Source organism: Hypomesus transpacificus, chromosome 23 (assembly GCF_021917145.1).
Source record: "Hypomesus transpacificus isolate Combined female chromosome 23, fHypTra1, whole genome shotgun sequence".
Classification (NCBI taxonomy): domain Eukaryota; kingdom Metazoa; phylum Chordata; class Actinopteri; order Osmeriformes; family Osmeridae; genus Hypomesus; species Hypomesus transpacificus.
In genome coordinates this window covers 17,329,431-17,351,126 of record NC_061082.1, presented here as the reverse complement: position 1 = coordinate 17,351,126, position 21,696 = coordinate 17,329,431, and the positions used below count along the sequence as shown (strand labels likewise).

Genomic DNA, 21,696 nt, shown 5'->3' with positions numbered 1-21,696 from the left:
CACTTTCACAAAAGCAACATTTATTATAGTCAAGATAAGTTGTTTTCTGAAGCAATGGACATCCGATATACACAATATTCACATGGTGCGTTTGGTAGCAAATATACTTTTCTTAGACAGCAGCAGCAGGCATGTACAAAAATACACCTTAGATTTCTTAGAACTCATACAATACTATAACCAAGCAGATTCATAAATACATACAACTATACACAAGGAATACAAATCATCGGAGAAAGGTGATACATATATAAAGTCTTAAGAATATATAAAAATCATATATTTAATGAAATATTGGCAGCAAAAATAATAAAACACATCATAATGTAATTAGACAACAGATATATTCTATAACATATTTAGGTGCTTTCACCTTCAAACATACATGTATAATGTACACACACACCAACCTCTCTCTCTGTCTCTCTCTCTCTCTCTCTCTCTCTCTCTCTCTCTCTCTCTCTCTCTCTCTCTCTCTCTCTCACATACACACAAATTTGCACGCACATGAAAACATACAACACCAGGATTCAAAAGGACTATATTTACTGCTCCGAAACCAAAATGACTGTCATACAAAGTCCGGTTACACATAAGACTCTTCGGCAAAGAATATTTGGTCAAAGTCGTCGACGCGAGGGTCGCTGCACCTCCGACTCTGCCACTCCCTCTTCCCCTGGACGATGGCCAGCGCCATCTCTTGACTCTGACGACTGCCCCCGTCTTCCTCCGCCTGGGAGGAAAAGTAGTCCCTAACAGCCCGCGTGGCGGAGGGAGACAGGCAAAAACGCGGCGTGGCGGCAACGTGCTGCGGCTCCACGTCGGACACTCTGAGTCCGCTCTCCTGGAGTTGACCTTTGACCCTCCGGGTGCCCGGGGGCCTGTCCAGGGTGTGGCTGGAGGGGGGGGGAAGGTCGAGGGGGCTGCACGCCGGCTCCGAGGCCCGGCGAGGCAGCGTGAGCGTCTTGCGTGCTCCGCCCTCCAGGACGGGCGTGAGGGAGTGGGACTTGTTCCTCTGGAGGACCAAGTTGGAGCTGCTCTGGCCGTAGAACATGCCCAGCGGGGGCTGAATGAGGTCACTTCCTGTCGAAGAGGACCCCTGGGACGTGTCACTTCCCGCGGGGGGCCTGTGAGCGCAGAACTGGCCGTGGAGCTTCCGCAAGTCTCGCACGGTCAGCTGCTTCTCAGCGCCCCGGTAGAAGGGCGAGCGGTTGTGTTGCAGCTGCAGCACCGCCTGCTGGTAGGAAGGGGGGCTACAGGGGGGCTTCCCCTTCCCCCCGCCCCCTGGCCCCTCCTCCACCTCCTCCAGCTGCCCGTTGCCAGGTTGCCGTAGAGACAGGCGGCGGTCTCCCTTGAGCAGGGTGTTGGGGTGTAGTCCGTGAGTTTGGGAGGACCGGGGGGTCAGGCTGGGCACGGGCCAGTCTGGGGACGCTTCCCTCTGGGGGGAGGATCCCTTGGGAGACAGGGGAGGGCCTCGGGGGAGTGGGGGGGGCTCGAAAACTGGTAAAACACCATTGGCCATGTTGTCGGTGGAATACTGTGAGAAGGCGGAGTCTAAAGAGCTGAGGGAGGAGCCTGTGGGGGAGGTGGCCGGGGACGACAGGCTGGAACAGCTGGCGTCCAATCTCAGAGGGGGGGGCGGGGCATGCTTCTGCTTCCTCCGCCCATTGAGTCCTGGAAGTCCTCCTTTTACTCCTTCTTCTCCTCCACCTCCTCCTTCCTTCAACTGCAGCCCTCTCAGGCCCTGCTCCAGGAACACCTCCTCCTCCTCCTCCCCTTCCATGGCCCCATCGTAGCTGGCTTTGCGAGTCACTAGTCCATGCTTCTCTACGTGGACAGACAGCCCACAGGGGGCGTGGCTTAGGGCAGGCTCTGAGCTCCGTCTCAGGCGCCGCGGGCCCTGTGATTGGCTGCTGGCCTGGCGGGGACGGGGCTGGCGGACAGCCGGGGTGAACTTCCTGGGTCTGGCCAGCGGGGGGAGCTGTAGGAGGTCGGGGTCAGGGTCAGGGTCGGGGTCGGGGTCGGGGTCACAGTCGCTCAGCGTGATGACGGAGTCTCGGCTGCGGCGGCCGGGTGTGCTCTTGTCCCGGAGGGGCGGGGCCTGGTAGGGCGACTCGGGGTCCTCGTTGAGCTCGTTCTCTAGACTGTCATAGGACGAGTCGTTCATCTGGAAGGAGGAGGCATCTGTGGTGGGGGAGGGGGGAGGAGGGAAGAGTACAGTCAACATCACAGTGTCCCATCACCTTATATATTACTCTTTTGAGTTTAAAGATATTACTGACATTTCATTATATTGTGAGGATATTCCAAACGTAATGTTTCACATTTGTCGTTCAATTTCTTCTTCAGACACTCCTGCTTTGTCGAGTGTGAAACCTTGAACAAGACTGAATGAGACTGAGGCCCGTGTCCTGTCTGGCTGTGCTGCATGCAGCCTTTCACACAGTCTGAAGAGCCTCTGTGTACCTGGAGACCTTCCTAATCACTGCTGTCACACCAGGTCACCGTGGTGACCCCGACCAATCAGACCCCCTCTCACACACACACACACACAATCACACAGCTTATACAGAGACGTGCTACGGACAGACTGACAATACTTAATGCATAGACCACACACGAACACACACAGGACCTTTGTAACCCTTGTGAAGAATGAACACACGGTTATGTCGCTCTACGCGGTTTGGCCTCAAACCTCAGACGTCTTATCTCTCTTTTTCTTTCTCTCTCTCCCTCCTCAAGATGCTCTGTTACCATTTATTTTCCTATTTATTCTCCCTCCCCACACCATGCCACTATTCCATACAAATCCCAGTTACAAGAGCTGTATTATTCAAAGGAACGTTTCATTGGGTACAGACTGTTTGAAAAACGGCATTGGTTTGACTGTCTGAATACAGGTATGGGCAAGTTGCGTGCTGAACTCACCTGAACCCTGGTCACTGCTGCTGCTCTTCTGGGGGAAGCTTCCAAACAAGGAAGTGACATCATCGCCCAGCACCTGCCTGCAGTTCTGGATGAGGAAGCGGACCAGCTCACAGACCTGGGGTCAGATGATACAACCTGGTTAACGCTCAGTCACAAAGACAACAACCAGTCCTGGGTTAGTGTGTGGCCCAGGATATCTATGTTAGGTTGCTTTTTATATATTTGTAGCATTAGATATATGTACATAATGTAACATATGATATTAGGTCAGAACATTTCACTGAGCTGTTGACAGCAATTTAGAAGGTTTCATCATGTACAAAAGTGCTAAACATTTGATGAGGAACTAAACAACCACTCAGAAAGCAAAGTGGTGTGTTCACAAATGTTGAACAGAGATGAAACATCCACAAAACAAAAACAGTCAGTTCAGCTGACTTCAAGGCCAGCTAAACAAAGTTGGAGTCGTCTTCTCAGAAGTGTAACCTGTGGTAAGTTTTTCCTAAGTCCTGAGCCGTGAGCCGTGTTTGGGAGCGTGATGAATCTACTGCCTCCTGTGTGCTTCCATGACGCCATGGAAACAGGCGAGAAACAAACAGTGGGCCTCTCTGTTTGTTGACCTCCTGGAGGCAGCGCCTGCCTCGCCCTCTGACTCTGTCTGGTCTGGGGCCTCCATCAGGCCTGGCTGGTCAGGTGTCTGTCTGGAGTGTTCAGCTGACTGGAGGGTTCAGGTGTCTGGAGTGTTCAGCTGACTGGAGTGATCAGCTATCTGGAGTGTTCAGGTGACTGGAGTGTTCAGGTGTTTGGAGTGTTCAGCTATCTGGAGTGTTCAGGTGACTGGAGTGTTCAGGTGTCTGGAGTGTTCAGGTGTTTGGAGTGTTCAGCTATCTGGAGTGTTCAGGTGACTGGAGTGTTCAGCTGACTGGAGTGTTCAGGTGTTTGGAGTGTTCAGCTGACTGGAGTGTTCAGCTGTCTGGAGTGTTCAGCTATCTGGAGTGTTCAGGTGTTTGGAGTGTTCAGGTGTTTGGAGTGTTCAGCTGACTGGAGTGTTCAGCTGACTGGAGTGTTCAGCTGTCTGGAGTGTTCAGGTGTTTGGAGTGTTCAGCTGACTGGAGTGTTCAGGTGTTTGGAGTGTTCAGGTGTTTGGAGTGTTCAGCTGACTGGAGTGTTCAGCTGACTGGAGTGTTCAGCTGACTGGAGTGTTCAGCTATCTGGAGTGTTCAGGTGTTTGGAGTGTTCAGCTGACTGGAGTGTTCAGCTGACTGGAGTGTTCAGGTGAATATGGACCAGTGGTCTTTGAATGTTCAACCACACACTTTGAGGCGAAACACTCATGGGTTTTGGAAAGGAGCCCTTTTGGTTCAAAGATAGGAACCCGTAGTAGCAGTGTGTGTGTGTGCATCAGAGTGAGAAAGAGAGGCCTACTAGTTTCTCTGCCAACCCAACCCAGTCGCTACAGTGTTGTTTCCAACACAAATCTCCATATTTACTCCCAACTACTAACACACAGAGGCTCTGTCCGGCCACAACTGCTGAATGAGCCAGTTGTTGGCGCCGCGGCGACGAAAGGGAAGTGTCTGAGAGTGCTGCTTCCTGTGTCAAAACGAAGGTTCCATCTTGGAGAGCCAGCGATGGTCTGGCTGGGTATCACTACAACCTGACCAATGGGATGTGTCCACTGTGTACAGTTTAGAGGCTTCAAAATGTTGCTGTGCCAGTGCGCATGTGAGCATGTGTCTCTTTTAGGCTTGTAAACATGTGTGTGGCACGTGTGTAGAAGAGAGAGGAGGGCTCAGGCCTGGTTTTGCACACAGGAATTCAGAGGAAATGCTTTGGATTTTTTGTCCCAGTGAAGCTCAACAGCACCAGGCCAGACCAGAAGCACACACACACACTAACACACACACACTAACACACACCAAATACATACATGTGAAATAGATTATAGGACAGACAGAAGTGGACACACCCACACACAGAATGTGTTTGTTTTAACAACGCGTCAAAAACAGAACATTGTAGACTTCTTGATTCATGCTCGGAGTTAGGCCACATTGTCACGTGTCGCGCAGGAGTTAGCACGCTACGTTGCCGTGTCAGCTCACACATCTACATGTGTTTTAGCATGACATCGCCAATGTCGCTGTCAAGCTGTTTTTGGCCATGTAAAAGCTGGAACCAAATGTTCAGCTTTTAAGTGTGTGTGAGTGTGTGTGTGTGTGTGAGTGTGTGTGTGTGTGTGTGTATGGCGTGTGTGTGGCGTGTGTTTGTGTCCCACCTTCTTGGTGCCCTCCCCCTCCACCTGGGGGCTGGTGGGGGCCGGGGCCCAGAGCATGCTGGGAGCGATGCACACCGACAGGTTGAAGGCGTTCATCTGGTTTTCGTCTGCGTTGTCCTGGATGCAGTGGAGCACAGCCACCAGGTGACGGAGGAGCAGCAGGTTCTGACTGGGGAGGAGCTGGACCAACCTGGGGGGGGGGGGGGGATTAGGGAGAGAGGATGGGGGGAGGAGGGAGAAAGGATGGGGGAGGAGGGAGAGAGGATGGGGGGAGGAGGGAGAGAGGATGGGGGGAGGAGGGAGAGAGGATGGGGGGAGGAGGGAGAGAGGATGGGGGGAGGAGGGAGAGAGGATGGGGGAGGAGGGAAAAGGATGTGGTAGGAAGGAGAGAAGAAGGGGTAGGAGAGAGAGGGAGGATTGGGGGGACGAGAGAAAGGATTGGGGGACGAGAGAGAAAGATGGTGGAGGAGAGAGAAAGGATAGGGGAGAGAGAGAGAGAGGATGGGGGACGAGCGATAGAGAGGATGGGGAGGAGAGAGAGAGAGGATGGGGGGAGAGAGAGAGAGGATGGGGGGAGGAGATAAAGGTAAAGTGAACCATGTTACAGCAGGGTGGTGTGTTTACACATCCTTCTGAGGGAAGTTTCAGTCTCTGTGTTTCTCTTGTTCTATCTTGTTCCTTCCTGGCCAGAGAACGGGGAATGTATGTTCCTGTCATTAGATCCTCCATCTCTCTGTCTCTTCTGTCTATCTCTCTCTGCCCCTTACCTCCTACATAATGGGTGTTGGCAACTGTACAACTGTGTATGTGTGTGTTTGTGTGCATATCTGCGTGTGTTTGTGTGTTTGCGTGTGCGAGTGCCAGTGTGTGTGAGTGCCAGTGTGTGTGTGTGTGTGCCTGTGTGTATGTGTGTGTGTGTTTGTCTGTGAGTATTTGGCAGTGTGTGTGTGTGTGTGTGTGTAAGTATTTGCCTGTGTGTGCGTGCATGTGTGTACCTGTATGTGTGTGTATGTGTGAGTGTTTTCCTGTGCATTTGTGTGTGTTTGTGTGTGTGTGTGTGTGTACCTGTCAATGTCCTCTGTCCTCTCCTCGTCCTCCTCTCTCTCCATGGCCCTGACCCACTCCTCATATAGCTCCACACACAACAAGCTGCCGGGAATGTTCCTCAGGTAGTCCTATTAGAACACACACACACAGGACCGGTTTAGCGATCCCCCAACCAGGCCTCACAAGAGCAGACTGTTCTTCGGCAGAGGGGAGGGGCGGAAGGTTCCAGGTCCTACCTTGAAGACGGCAGCGGTGACAAACACAGACTGGTGGGTGAGGGGCGTATCCTCGTCCCCAGAGTCCAGCCTATCACGGAGCTCCCTGCACGCTTTGACCCCGGCAGAGCGGCGGAAGATGCCCCTGGTGTAGGGGCCCTCCTGGTACAGGACCACTAGCATGGCCTGGAGACACACACGCGCAGGCACACAAACAGTTCAAACATCATTCGAAACATTGTCAGGCAGGGTTACTTTACCTCAGAGTCAAACACACACGCACTCACCATGACGGGCTTGGGCAGGGTGAGTTCCGGGATGCAGACGGAGGAGAGGCTCCGTCCGAACAGACGCCCCGGGGTGAGGGGGAAGGTGGGGGAGAGGGGCGGTCCAGCCAGCTGGGGGCTGGACCCCCTCCAGAAGGCCCAGTTGATAATGGACCTCTTCCTCTTGAAGGTCTTCTGGCCATCTGCAGGGAGCAGAATTGATTCAGTGTGTGGTAGGAGGGGGGGGGGGGGGGGGGGGCGATGGGTCTGGAGCAGGAGGGGTTGGGGGGGGGGGGGGCTGTCTGGGGTGTGTGGAAGCACTCCTCTCGGCGTTCGTGTGTGACTGGGTGGCTCTTGTGCAGTGTAATTTGCCATAAGTGCCATGTAACAGTGTGTGCTGTGTGTGTTGAGCGGTTTTAGAGTGTTTGTTCAGCGTGTGTTATGTGTGTGTGTGTGTGTGTATGTTGTGTGTGTTTTGCGTGTATGTGTGTGTTAGTTGTGTGTGTTGTGTGTGTGTTTTCTGATTGATAGCCCTGTGGACCCTATGTTTACATGCGTCCACTGGACACAGTGTTGCAGTCTTTAAGAACGTGGAGGAATGTAACAGAAGTCCTAAACATCTGGGGTGTAGCCTCCATAGCTGCGTGGGGCTAGCATAGATTTCCACTTTATAAGAGCCTGGGGCTAGCATAGCTTTCCACTCTATAAGAGCCTGGGGCTAGCATAGCTTTCCACTCTATAAGAGCCTGGGGCTAGCATAGCTTTCCACTCTATAAGAGCCTGGGGCTAGCATAGCTTTCCACTCTGTAAGAGCCTGGGGCTAGAATAGCTTTCCACTCTGTAAGAGCCTGGGGCTAGCATAGCTTTCCACTCTGTAAGAGCCTGGGGCTGGCGCTGAATACCAGCGGAGCTACGGAGCCACCTGGGTCTATAACCAGCCCACACCAAGAGGAACACATGTGGGGCCGCGCTGACATTACATCACCGCACAGTTTGGGCAGCGGAATGTTCTGAAGAGGGAGGGAGGGAGGGAGGGAGGGAGGGAGGGAGGGAGGGAGGGAGGGAGGGAGGGAGGGAGGGAGGGAGGGAGGGAGGGAGAGAGGGAGGGAGGGAGGGAGGGAGGGAGGGAGGGAGGGAGGGAGGGAGGGAGGGAGGGAGGGAGGGAGGGAGGGAAAGAGGAGGAGCCTCAGGTCTTGTAGAGATGGGGCCACCACACACACACACACACACCCTAGTGAAGCTTTTTAGCATACACACACACAAGTGAAGCTTAATCAATGTACACACCCCAGTGAAGCATGTTAGCATATACACACTGGTGAAGCTTCATTATCATATACACACTGGTGAAGCTTCATTATCATGCACACACTAGTGAAGCTTCATTATCATACACACACTGGTGAAGCTTCATTATCATGCACACACTAGTGAAGCTTCATTATCATATACACACTGGTGAAGCTTCATTATCATGCACACACTAGTGAAGCTTCATTATCATACACACACTGGTGAAGCAGGGTGGAGGGGCTTGGCATTGATGTAAACATCGAGGGTTATGTAAGATGTTCATATGGAAACTGAGTGGTCAGGGGAGGCCGGAGGAGGCCGGGGGCGGATGGGAGAGGCCAGGGGGAGGATGGGGGACTGACCCTGGAAACCTCCTCCACTCGCCAGCCCTCTCCCACAAATCGGTTCCTTCTTCTTCCCTCTCCTCCGTTTGCCCTTTCCCACCCGCTTCTTTTTGTTTCCCCTGTTTGTCTTCTCTCGGTTCCACTTTCCTTTCCACAGACTCTCTCTCGCTTCGCTCCATCTGTCTCAGCAACACGTTTCCTGTCAACAGTATCTTCTGTCCTCTCTCATTCCATTCCCTCCCTCCCTCCCTCGACCTCTATTCTGTCTGTATATCGATCCCTCCTTTATGCTTTGATGGCAAAGGGGATGTCTGTTGGATGGTGTGGAGAGGCAGGGGGGGGGGGATTACCTGTAAAAGCAGCCTGGCCCTGGGCCACTCCGCTTGGCCTCAAGATGAACTGGCACTGGGTGTCTGGAGGGAGGCACTGGTCCAGCAGCAGCCCCCCCTGGATCTCTGGAGGAGTCCCTGCGTCCTTCCTACCTCCGTCCCTGATGTGACTCATCTTGATGCCAAAAGGGAACTCGTGGCCTGAATGGGGGGAGGGGGGGGGCAGCAGGTTTAAGGTGTGCCTGAGGTGTCAGGAAAGGTCAGCTGACAGGAACAGGAAGTATACTGTGTATCCACGCGTTAGGCTCACCAATGAGAGGGTAGGGGGGGTCCTCCTTACTGGAGCTCACCCATAACTGGTGGTCTTTCACACAGCCCTGGAGAGAGGGAGAGGGGGGAGGGATTAGGGGAGGAAAGACAGAGGGAGGGTGGAGGAGAGAGCGACAGTGTTATTAAAACAATAGCACCAAGTTACCACGCAAACACCCGTGAGCCCACACACCATTTATCTCTTACACGGTTCAAATTCACTTTCCACCCCAACACACACGTAACCCTACACAATACAGACGCATTAACACTCACCGAAATACCAAAGAGTTGCAAGGCCATACTGATCACCCCAGCGGTGGTGTCTGAATTACTCACTGCTAAAGTCTTGGCCTGGAACACAAAAGTGAGGAGCATTACAATAAAGAAACACACACACACACACTAACACACACAGCATTAGACACTGACAGCATGAGACACACACAGACACACACATACACTTACATAAGCACAGTTCCCAACGTCCTTAGCAAATATCTTGATGGGGATGGTCTTGGGGTCCTCCTTTTCTTTCTCCTCGTTTATGCGGCTGAATGAAAGGGGGAGGAAGGAAGTCGGTTCACATCAAATAGGTGGAAACTCTTTCTTTCGCGCACTCAAGCCTAAACACATCCCTCAGATGTGTCCTGGAGATGAGTGGAGCACAGCCAGGGACAACAGACACACTGTTCCAGGGAGCTGGAGTAACACACACACTGTTCCAGGGAGCTGGGGTAACACACACACTGGTACAGGGAGCCTGGGTAACACACACACACTGGTAGAGGGAGCTGGGGTAACACACACAATGGTAGAGGGAGCTGGGGTAAGACACACACTGGTAGAGGGAGCTGGGGTAACACACACACTGGTACAGGGAGCTGGGGTAACACACACACCGGTAGAGGGAGCTGGGGTAACATGGCCGCAAGGTGTGGTTTCCTACCTGCTAATGAGAGACAGCCAGTTGTCCTTGTGTTCCACAGAGCTGCGGAGACAGAGCATAATCAGAGGAACTCAGCGGTGATAAGCATCTCTCTTCTCATCTTGTCTGACATAAGAGTCCAGCAGCCTCTTCCACTGGTGGACTGCTACATTCCTGGTGTTGGGACGGCACTGGGTGTGCGTGTACTAACTATACTGTGTGTGTGTGTGTTAGACCTATACTGTGTGTGGGTCTGTGTCAGGCATAAACTGTGTGTGTTTCAGGACTAATACTGTGAGTGAGAGTTTGAACTGGCCACAGCTCAGGGGTTTTAGGCAGGAATATGTCTCTTTCTGCGGTGTGGTGGCTGCTGGACTGAAGGCCATGCTGGGTGAAGCTAGTTCCATAGAGTACAGTAGCAGCTGCTCTGAACACTCTGTACTCAGGTCTCTGGCAAACAGAGCTGGGAGAGGTGTGTGGGTTGAAGAGAGACCGGCAGGAGAGTAACCTTCCAAGCTAAACTCACAGTGTGTGTATGTGTGTGTGTGTGTGTGTGTGTGTGTGTGTGTGTGTGTGTGTGTGTGTGTGTGTGTGTGTGTGTGCGCAAATATATAATATACTGTATATGTGTGTGTGTATATGTGTGTGTGTGTGTATATGTGTGTGTGTGTTGGCATACCTGAATGTAGCCACACAGTTGAAGGTGGGCCACCCCATGACAAAGCTCCTCTCTGGGCTGGTCCTGCCCTCACACACCTCATCCAAACAGCCCGCTGTCCACATCTCACACACACGCACCTGCACCTTCAGCTTGAAGTGTGTGGATGACCTGCACAGACACCATGGTGGTAGGAGTGTGTTAGCCCGCGCCAATGGGACGGTATTCACACACACGTACAGACAAACACGCGCGCACAGACGTGCACACAAACAAGTACAAACACGCGCACACACAAATACATAAACACACGCTGGAGGGGAGAGAGAGACGGAGGGAAGAAGGGAAGGAGAAAGGGGAGAGGAGTGAGGACAGAGGACTGAGGACAGAGGACAGAGGACTGAGGACTGAGGACAGAAGATAGAGGATAGAGGAGTGAGGACAGAGGACAGAGGACTGAGGACAGAAGTTAGAGGACAGCGGGGAGATGGGAGAGGGGAGAGAAGTGAGGACAGAGGACAGAGGACAGAGGACAGAGGACAGAGGACAGAGGACAGAGGAGTGAGGACAGAGGACAGAGGACAGAGGACAGAGGACAGAGGACAGAGGGTAGCGGGGAGAGGGGAGAGGGGAGAGGGGAGAGGGGAGAGGGGAGAGGGGAGAGGGGAGAGGGGAGAGGGATGGAGCTGTAATAAGTCCCCTGGAGACTTGCGGAGGAAGAGATGGAATGTAGCCTTTCCAACTCACACTTTTAATCTCTGTCTCTTTCAGCTGGTCTCACTTCTTTCCCTTCTCTTTCCTGCCTCAGCGCTGAGTTCTGCCCCTGTGCTATCAATGTCACATCAGTCTCCAGGTTCTCATCAATCTCTTTCTTTCTCTCTCTCTCTCTCTCTCTCTCTCTCTCTCTCTCTCTCTCTCTCGCTCTCTCTCTCTCTCGCTCTCTCTCTCGCTACACACTGCAAAGAGAGATATCTCTCCACACTCTCCCTCTCATACAAACTCACACACACATACTAAAACACATAAATACACAAACAAATAAACTTCATTCATGCCTCCATTCATGCAACTCCACAATCCCTCACACACACCCACACACACTCACTTGGCCTTGGCGATGAGCAGTGTGTCGGTAAAGAGGAGCAGGTCTCTTTCCTGGGTCTGCAGGCCTGTCTTCAGCTGCACGTGGGCGTGGCCTAGGAAGGCCCTGGACGGGACCAGGAAGGACTGCACCAGAGGACACGCCTCCGGGCTGACCAGGGGCACAAAGTTCTCCCTGCATAAACACACACACACACATGCAGATACACACACACACATGCAGATACACACACACACAGGTACAGACACACATTAGGGACCTATTGACATTTCTTCAGACATACAAGAAAGAAATATGCATTGTTCAGAGTGTTCAATGCACCCTTAGAATAACTGCATTGTGTGTGTGTATGCGTGTTAGTATAATGCACATTGTGTGAGAAAGGATTGACAGTACAATGGATTCAATTTCCGTAGAGTAGAACACACACACCAACACACCAAGTTCTGGTGTAATCCTGCATGTTCCTGTATCAGCAAGCCGTGGGCAAACTGAACCTGAGCTACACAGTGAGTTCTGTCTGTGTGTGTGTGTGTGTGTGTATGTGTGTCTGTGTCTGTCTGTGTGTGTCTGTGTATGCATGTTTCTCATGAGACAGAGGAAGTAGTTTCAGTGGTTCCGTCCTGTTTACAGACCGCTGTGAGAACCATGCTCAGATCAAGCTGTAGATAAAATCTTTGCCCCTATCCCATCACACACACACAAGCCCAATACACCCGCTCTGAGATGTGAAGACCCCTGTGAAGAACAGCCCATGTGCTCGTGTAATTAATTAGTTATGTAATACTGAAGTCATTCAGAGATCAGAGGTTGGCCTTAATGGCCTTCTCAGCTCGCCGCATCCACTCAAAGAACCGAGGGGAGCCGGGAAAATCTATTTACCCAAGATGAATGTGAGTCTGTCTGAGTCCTGGTGGACAGACAGAGGAGGCGGGGTGGGCGTAGTCAAGACAGAGAGATAGACACAGAGACACAGAGACACAAAGACACAAAGAGACACAGAGACACAGAGACACAAAGACACAGAGAGACACAGAGACACAGACACACAGAGACACAGAGACACAGAGACACAGAGACACAGAGACACAAAGACACAGACACACAGAGACACAGACACACAGAGACACAGAGACACAGAGACACAGAGACACAGAGACACAGAGACACAAAGACACAGACACACAGAGACACAGACACACAGAGACACAGAGACACAGAGACACAGAGACACAGAGACACAGAGACACAGAGACACAGAGACACAAAGACACAAAGACACAGACACACAGAGACACAGACACACAGAGACACAGAGACACAGAGACACAGAAAGAGAGAGAGGCAAAGAGAGAGACACAGTGAGAGACACAGTGAGATACAGAGAAAGACAGACAGACAAAGAGAGGCAGAGAGACACAGAGAGAGACAAAGAGAGAGAGAGAGACAAGAGGGGCAAAGAGAGACTCGAACCTTCAGCCTCACCCGAGGGCCAACCTTAGATCCCTCGTGTGTCTCCCCGTGTTCATCACCTCGGCTGGTTCATACACACATGTCCAGGGAGAGAGGACCCCACACACAGCCAAACGCTCACCAACGTCTCCCTGCCTTCCTGTACACAACCTCCTCCCTATTCAACTCCCATCCCGCCCTCTGAATGCTTGATTGACAGCTGAACCATCCATCCCAGAGGCTGATGGATGGCTGGCCGGCCAGTCCATTGTGTGTCATGTGATGTTGATAAATGGAGTGTGGAGGCCGGACACGGCCATCTTTGTTGCGGGGTCGTTGTGTGATGGGAGATGTTGACTTTAGGTGCACAAAGAGGTCTGTTGATATCCTGAGCCAGCTCCACAACGCATGCTAATGTTCCAAACGGGGAATATTGATGAGGCAGCCGACACCATGTCTGTCTGGTCAGCCAATAGGATCGTTCAGCTGGTGTTACCACCCTCCTAAACAGGCGTCACAGGGGGATTTGTGTGTCTAAGTGAGTTGTGACAGGTTGAGATGACAGAGTGACAGGATGAGGTGTGTGTGTGTGGGACAGGGTGAGGTGTGTGTATGTGTGACAGGGTGAGGTGTGTGTGTGATAGTGAGAGGTGTGTGACAGGGTGAGGTGTGTGTGTGACAGTGTGAGGTGTGTGACAGGGTGAGGTGTGTGTGTGTGTGTGGGACAGGGTGAGGTGTGTGTATGTGTGACAGGGTGAGGTGTGTGTGTGACAGTGTGAGGTGTGTGACAGGGTGAGGTGTGATAGGATGCTGTGTTAAGATGAGGGCACCTTGGTCCAGCTGTTCCAGTGGATGAGCATCTGGAAGGGGACACCCCCAGAAGAGCTACAGCTGTCCTTCTGACACCACACACACTGACACACACTCACATATACACACACTCAAACACACACACATACACACTCACATACACACATGTATGGGTATTCCTGAAACTCTGTCCCCTCCATATTCTCCCTTAGCTCAGTGAGGTCATACACTGTCAAACCCCCAGGCTGACATGACACATCCTATATGTGTGTGTCCTTATTCTGGTTAAGAGTGCGTGTCTGTCTGTCTGTCTGTCTGTCTCACTTTGTAATTTACTAGCTGAACACCTACTTATACGTTTTCATTCACGATCAATTTGTCTGCACACGTCTACCCTGAAGTCAAGCTCTTGACTCCTCTGAGGTGTACAAAAGGTTAAAAGTTTTATGACGACATTCACAGAGAGAAACAAATAACTGGTGGTTTAACAAGGCCTCAAGGGGAAGAGTGATATCTCATAAATCTGGAAGGCCTTATGCAACACCTGAACTTTGACAGGACAGTAAAACAAACTGTGTTTTCGAAGGAGATGATCCAAGCTCTCAGCGCTATTCTTGTGATCCTAGCAGAGAGTTGCATGTGCGCCCGTGTGTTGCTTCCCGCCTGTCTGGGTCGGGGGTCGGGGGGGGCTCACGGGAAGACAGACTCTCTCCTCATCCCTGACAAACACTGTCCAGACCAGACTCACTTTGAGAAGAGTGGTGATTGACAGCCCTGTGTGTGTGTTTGTGTGTGTGTGTGTGTGTGTTTGTGTGTGTGTCCACCGCTGGCAGCTCTCCACCAGCGCACCATGGCAACAGAACATGAAGATGTCTGTACAATTCAGCTCTCTCACTCTCCCTTTCCTTCCTCTTCTCTTGCCCTCATGTCATCTACAGTTTCATGGGTCTTTCAAATGGCCCTCTCACACACACAACGTACATGGAGCACTGTGGACGCAGAGCCAAGGCAGCTACGGATCAGATATAGAAGACAGGACAAGAGCTAGGTCAGATGTGGGAAAGAAGAGATAGGTGTACTGACATTGGATTTAGAGGAGCTAGCCCTACTGATGTAGGACAAGAGAACTAGCCCTACTGATGCAGCCCTACTGATGTAGGACAGGAGAGCTAGCCCTACTGATGCAGCCCTACTGATGTAGGACAGGAGAGCTAGCCCTACTGATGTAGGACAAGAGAACTAGCCCTACTGATGCAGCCCTACTGATGTAGGACAGGAGAGCTAGCCCTACTGATGTAGGACAAGAGAACTAGCCCTACTGATGCAGCCCTACTGATGTAGGACAGGAGAGCTAGCCCTACTGATGTAGGACAAGAGAACTAGCCCTACTGATGCAGCCCTACTGATGTAGGACAGGAGAGCTAGCCCTAATGATGTAGGACAGGAGAGCTAGCCCTACTGATGTAGGACAAGAGAACTAGCCCTACTGATCCAGCCCTACTGATGTAGGACAGGAGAGCTAGCCCTACTGATGTAGGACAGGAGAGCTAGCCCTCCTGATGTAGGACAGGTTAAGATGCTAGGTCAGACGTGAGGTAGGGGAAGCTCTACATCAGATGTAGAACGTGGAGTCGTGTGATAGGACATCCATAACTCACAAAATAACATGTCCAGGCGCATTCTCCATATCAGAAAATGACTTGAGGATGACACACAGGAAACACTGCCACCAGCAGCGACATAGAACCAGGTCACATGCATGACTAACAGGCAGGTTTTAATACAGTGCAACTTCCAAGTATCAATTTTACAAACGGGAATTTTACGGTCAGGGTGTGACAAAAGAACGTCCTGTTTTAGACTGTGACCCTGGGGCAGGGGTTAGGGGGAATTAGGTTACTTCTCTGTGAGATGTGTTTGTGTATGTGTGTTTGTATGTCCCTGCGTGCGTGCAAGGTGTGATGCATGTTGCTGATTAAAAGAACAGGAGCCTGAGAGTCTGATGGGAGATGTCACTTTTGGCAGGAAAAGCAAACAATAGCAGCATAGAGCAGCAGAGAGAGAAAGAGAAAGAGAGAGAGAGAGAGAGAGAGAGAGAGAGAGAGAGAGAGAGAGAGAGAGAGAGAGAGAGAGAGAGAGAAAGAGAAAGAGAGAGATGGAGAGAGATGGAGAGAGAAAGAGAGAGAGAGAGAGGGGGGGGGGGGAAGAGAGAGAAAGAGAGAAAGAGAGGGAGAGAGAAAGGATCTCTTTATATCATATCTCACCTAATCCTTTATCACCTTAACCGAGTGTGAATCACCAGCCCTGCTCCTAGCCCTGTGCCCCTGCTGACCTGGGGTCAAAGGTGAGAGCTGCTGAAAGGATTCTGCCTGAGGTCTTCCCTCACAACACACACTCTCACTCACAGGTCAGCAGCCAATCCAAATGTCTGCACACTCACACACTCTCCTTTCAAAGAGGAACAAGCGCATAGACTAAACACAAAAACGCACTCACACACACATGGAACCACACGTTCGCACATGCACACTCCCACGGACAGGAGAAGTGGCCCATGGAAGCGCAGGCGAACAGCGGAGCTCCCTCAGTGGTGCAGTTTAACAGCCGCTCCTTGACTGAACACACAGCATCTTACACATGTCAGGCATTTGCTCAACCTGCCTGTCTGCCTACATCTCTCTGCCTATATCTGTCTGTCTGCATGTCTGCCTGCCGGCCTGTCTGCCTGCCTGTCTGCCCGTCTGCCTGCCAGCCTGTCTGCTTGCCTGTCTGCGGTTCCTGCGGATGCTGAATGTCTTGTACAGGAGGTTGTCTCAACGTGACTCAAACAGCTTCCTTCCGGTTTATCATTCAATCCTTCAAATTCTAATCTCCAATCGAACCTGGACATGCCAACAAGCCTTGAAGAATTAAATGGAGTTGAAATATAAATGAACAGAGTGGAACAGAATTGAGTTAATGACCCTTAGAAGGCTTCTGGGCAATGGGACCGAACATTCTTCACTCCACCGTGTTGTCTGTGACTTCAAACCAGCAAACCTTGTTGAATGATGGCCTGTGATTGGCCGGCACGTACCTGGATGTGCTTCTGGATTTGGTAAGTGCTTTGCTGATGACCAATGAAGGAGCAGACTGCCTGCGCTGGGCCAAGGTCTTCATCTTCTGTGGGGGCAGAGATGTCAAGGGTCAGACAGAGAGAGCGTTCAGTCAGATCCAGGAGAGAGGATAGTACAGTAATCAATAGGCTCTGAGGAGAATTAGCTTGTGTTTAAAAGAGGGATACAGGATGAATGAGACTGATTTAGACACTGTAAGTGTGTGTGCGTGTGTGTGTGTGTGTGTGTGTGTGTGTGTGTGTGTGTATGTGTGTGTGTGTGTGTGTGTGTGTGTGTGTGTGTGTGTGTGTGTGTGTGCGTGCGTGCGTGTGTGTGTATGTGTGTGTGTGTGTGTTTGAGGGAGAGGGGGCGGAGAGAACAAGAAAGAGAGAAAGATAAAGCATGAATGAGTCCAACATAAAGTGGGGGAAAGAATGGGAGGGAGAGAGACATAAAGAGATATAGGACTGAGGTGGAGAGAGAGTGGTATGTAGCTAAAAGTTGCTCAATGTTTGTCATTTCTACAAGCTCCGAGACAAATCGTAATCTTGCAATGTCAGGAATTTCAACAGGGCTGCCACAGGTATTTCATTTAACCGTAATCTATTTAGTCACCTAGAGCATGTGGGTTGTAAAACTGTCTCTGCTCAGAGTAACATACTGTATGTCACCCCTTAACTGGGAGACAGCCATTACAGAAACATAGTCCTATATGGGAAACTGAATTACAGAGAATAACGTTTAACCGTGGAATGCATACTGTACACTGCGCTCAGTGTAACTTGAACTGCAGCTATGAGTTGGTTTGTGCAGAGCGGCGTCTTGAAATCCATCTACAAAAACATCTGCAAATCTACATTTGCAGTCAGAAGGATGTGTGGGTTAACCAATAACTTTAGATCTTTATTTGCAAGTCCCCCGAGAACGGTTTAGAGTCGTTGTCCAAAGATGCAGCGGAGCTATCTGTGACATTCACATACATATTTATCTTTATCTGGTAGCTAATCTGGTTGAAAATAGCTCAGATGAATTCTATCCTTCAGCAACGTTTTTATCCAGGAAAAATACTGTTGCGCAACATTAGTTTTTCAATGACCTCATCCGTTTAAGTAGTTACACATTCTAAACACAAGTGCAGAGAGGGCGCTGTTCTCTTTTATTTCTCTAAATTGATCCACGCATGACGGGCTTCCCCAGATGATCAGTGAATGCAGTCGCGTGTTCATGACTGACATTTCCCCTTTACCAACACGGTTGAAAATGAGGAATTGGAGGTAAATAATTGACAGGCAGCCGTAGGTATAGGCAATCTTTCTGGCCATACCTTTTGAAATGATAAAAAGCATAAAGAAGCATCACACGTCTTTTTAAAATGTGATTTATGATGCAGGTCTAGCTTAGTTATTTCTGCAGACTAGAGCGATGTGGATCATGAGGAAGGCTGACAACTCATTGAGCCACTTCGGGCACAACATGACGCGTCTGGCTATTTCAAGTGCTGTCTGTTTCCAGGTTGACTTGTGGACCAAGCGACGACTGAAATGTCACATTTTGAAGAGGACGTTTTGCATGACATTGTTTAAATGAACTGTGTTACAGTTTATATTAACAGGAATCACAGTTAGGATAAAATTGCCAAGGGCGCTCCACATCACAATGTGATTTTGATCAAACTTAACGCGCACGCAAACATTTCTTCTTCATGATGTGTGAATTAATTCTAAACATAGAATTATTGGTTTAACGTGTAAACAAAAATATTAATTGGATAACAATGTTTAGGGCTGTCCACATTTGTTAAACTTACACACAAATTGTTCTAAACAGACTATAGTCATGGTGATTATGAGGTTATTTCTCAGCTTGTAGAAACATAATATTCTAGGTGGTGAAGGTCTTCCATAGACCCAGAGTAGGCTACACCAGGAGAGGAGCCTTAACTCGGGCACAGACTGGCCGCTCCTGGCAGCTCCAGAGCTGAGCTTTTTCGAGCACAATTTCTTTGAAGCATATGGTCATCAAGCATGACCTAACATAGTTTATATGGGCCCACACCCTGTCAGTGCAGAGCAGTAGGGGAACTTTATAGCCAACAGAAATACATCAAGGTCCACAGAGACAGACAAAGGAGTAACGCGCTGCGCACAAGCCGGGATGGCACACGCGCCTGAACGCAACCCATCACCTCAAACTGTCTAGACAGACGTCATATAAAGTATAGATACCTTCTTGCTTTCGGGGACTGCGCACACCTTGCTTTCCCCTGTCAAAGACCCAGACCGGTTCGGTCCCAAAGTTGCCAGTTGTGGGGACATGTTTTCCATGAAGGCTTGTATATCCGCGCGTAGATCGCTCAGAGCGCACGTATTCCCATCATATCCTATGTTATCCTGCGACTGGGCCAAATGAATGAGTCGAAAAAAACATTTTGAAATCCATTATTAGAAAAATAAAGTCAGGAGACAGGTTGACAACTAAACGAGACGTGTTAATTTGGACTATACGTGGAACGAGCTGAAGTCATTGAAGTCTACACTTTGATCACTGGTTGCCGGGCATCCTCTCTCGCTTCTCCCTACACTCGGTCTGAGGACTTGTCACTGTTTCAACTGCTTCGACCATGTGTGTATTTTCGCTGTATGGACGAGGTCCTAGCGCCGCCGCTTTTGCAAAAACGTTAAATTATCAACTAACTGTTCTTAGACCGACATAGAAAACATTTAGCAGACCAAGTTGAGGAATGTGTGTTGCATGCCTGCAATAACAAGACTTTGCAGAAAGGAATTGTTTTGTTTTATTCTCCAGCCAATTCACCTGTAGGATATTTATTTTTGATTTATTTTTTAAATGTCTTACATCTGAGTTTGAATAACCTTGAAATAAACACATATCTCAAATTACCATTATTCGAACACTATTTGGCGACGTTTACAAATTAAATCCAGCTAGGCTACCTTAAGAAAAACAATAACAAGAGATACTTTAGGTGTTACCAGTCAGTCAGGTATGTGAGGATTGCAGAGCATCTACCTCGCTGTCTCCCCTCACAACAAGGCACGCGACAGGGCGATAAGGCCTGATAGCGCGAGTTCAGTTTTTTACTTTGATCACGTCACGAGTCGTGGCGGCCCATAGGGCCTATGCTTCAAGATAACTTTAAACTGGACAAATATGACACTCACTGATCAAGTATAAACAATTCGTGTTTTTTACCACAGCGAAATTACAGCAGTGTCCTGTGTCGGAAATTACAGTTAAAAATGACATTTTCCGAAATGACATGTGTTTTTTTTCCGAACTTCCCCAAATAGCCTGTCTGGTTCAACCGAAACAACACGGGCCGGGTGTGACTGAAATGCGGTTGGAGTCGCCGGTGGCTGACCATGTTGAGCTCTGGAATGCCTTTCCATCTTTTCCACACAGTCCGTTTAAATCAGGCAGCAAACAACCTTCCCTTCAATGAATATGAGCTGCCTGCTTGACTAACCAACGACTGTTCCTGGAGAGATCTTGGAGCCGACTAGAGCCAATAACTTGTCTTGGTCCTGGTCCGTCCCTACTGCAAGTCATGTGCAAGTAAGTTTAATTGCATTAGGTATTCTACCCTGAAAGAAAATGAATCAATATGTCTTCATGGATATTTGACATTTATTGAGTGTGTCAGAAAGTCCATATTCTTGGTCCCACCTACAATCTGAATGCATAAACTGAGAAGGTATTGAAGTAAACTATAACCTACAGAGAGGAAAAAAAACATTATTGGCAAAAGTCCCATGGCTGACATTGCTGCACATCAGGCATTGTAAATGTATATCTTTTTATTACCTTATCAGATGCACACACACACACACATACCCAAATACCCAAATACACACACACCCAGTGGGAGCATTTGTGAAGCCAGGCTGGTGGAGGGGGGACACCGCTGCTATGGGGACACCGTTGCTATGGAGACACTGCAGGGACACTGTTACTATGGAGAACCTGTTGCTATGGAGACACTGCTGGGACACTGTTGCTGTGAAAACACTGCTGGGATATTGCCTCAATGGAGACACTGCTGCTATGGGAACCTTGCATTTCAGCAAACGTCCACGTAGCTGCCCCCAAAATAGGATCCACTGCTCTCCTCCTCCTCTCTTCATCCTTTCCTCCTTCCCCTGTCCTTCTATCCTCTCCACAATTGTGAAGCCCACAGGAGCAGACAAGGGTCACAACATCTGGCTCTTCCACAGTCCTGTCTGTAGCCGAGTCATGTCAGTCTAAACACGCGCAGGATTGGCGGCACCTGAACACTGTTTGAAAGACTTGATGAGGAACACAGAGATGCAGAGACAAAACATAAATGCAACAACTTTTACTGAAGCCAGTGTTAATATTATGGTCTGAGAGAGAGAGAGAAATGGAGAGAAACAAAGAGGGAGGAACAAGGGTCGTAAGACAGAGAGACAGACAGACAGAGAGACAGACAGACAGACAGACCACTTCGAGCAGAGAAACACAATCGAGGGAGTCAGAAAAAAGACCTTTTTGCTCAGAGACATAGCTGTTAAAAAGGCCCCTCTTTACGGAGGCTTTGTTTGTTTACACTGAACCAAACTAAGGCAGCGTAATCCCGCTCCATGTTTGATTCTGAAGT

The 21,696-nt window shown here is 50.0% G+C and overlaps 1 protein-coding gene across 1 annotated transcript; it reads right to left on the bottom strand.

The window, feature by feature from the left end:
- On the bottom strand, positions 1-19,673 carry arhgap20 (Rho GTPase activating protein 20). Its single transcript, XM_047047047.1, has 15 exons — positions 19,283-19,673; positions 17,039-17,124; positions 11,704-11,874; positions 10,620-10,769; positions 9,962-10,003; positions 9,481-9,565; positions 9,289-9,366; positions 9,014-9,080; positions 8,725-8,904; positions 6,759-6,940; positions 6,493-6,657; positions 6,275-6,384; positions 5,210-5,399; positions 2,932-3,046; positions 1-2,184 (listed from the first exon to the last, which is right to left on the bottom strand). The coding sequence occupies exons 1-15, from the start codon at positions 19,379-19,381 to the stop codon at positions 587-589; spliced, it is 3,318 nt and encodes a 1,105-aa protein (XP_046903003.1). The 5' UTR covers positions 19,382-19,673; the 3' UTR covers positions 1-586.
- Between the last annotated feature and the right edge of the window lie 2,023 nt (positions 19,674-21,696).

Bases quoted from the DNA above. Each gene is read 5' to 3' on its own strand.
- arhgap20 (XM_047047047.1), bottom strand. From the start codon at position 19,381: ATGGAAAACATGTCCCCACAACTGGCAACTTTGGGACCGAACCGGTCT. The intron at 10,770-11,703 runs GTGAGTGTGTGT...GTGTCTGTGCAG, and splicing joins CTGCTCATCGCCAAGGCCAA to GTCATCCACACACTTCAAGC. The intron at 9,566-9,961 runs GTAGGAAACCAC...CCTTTCATTCAG, and splicing joins TGGCTGTCTCTCATTAGCAG to CCGCATAAACGAGGAGAAAG.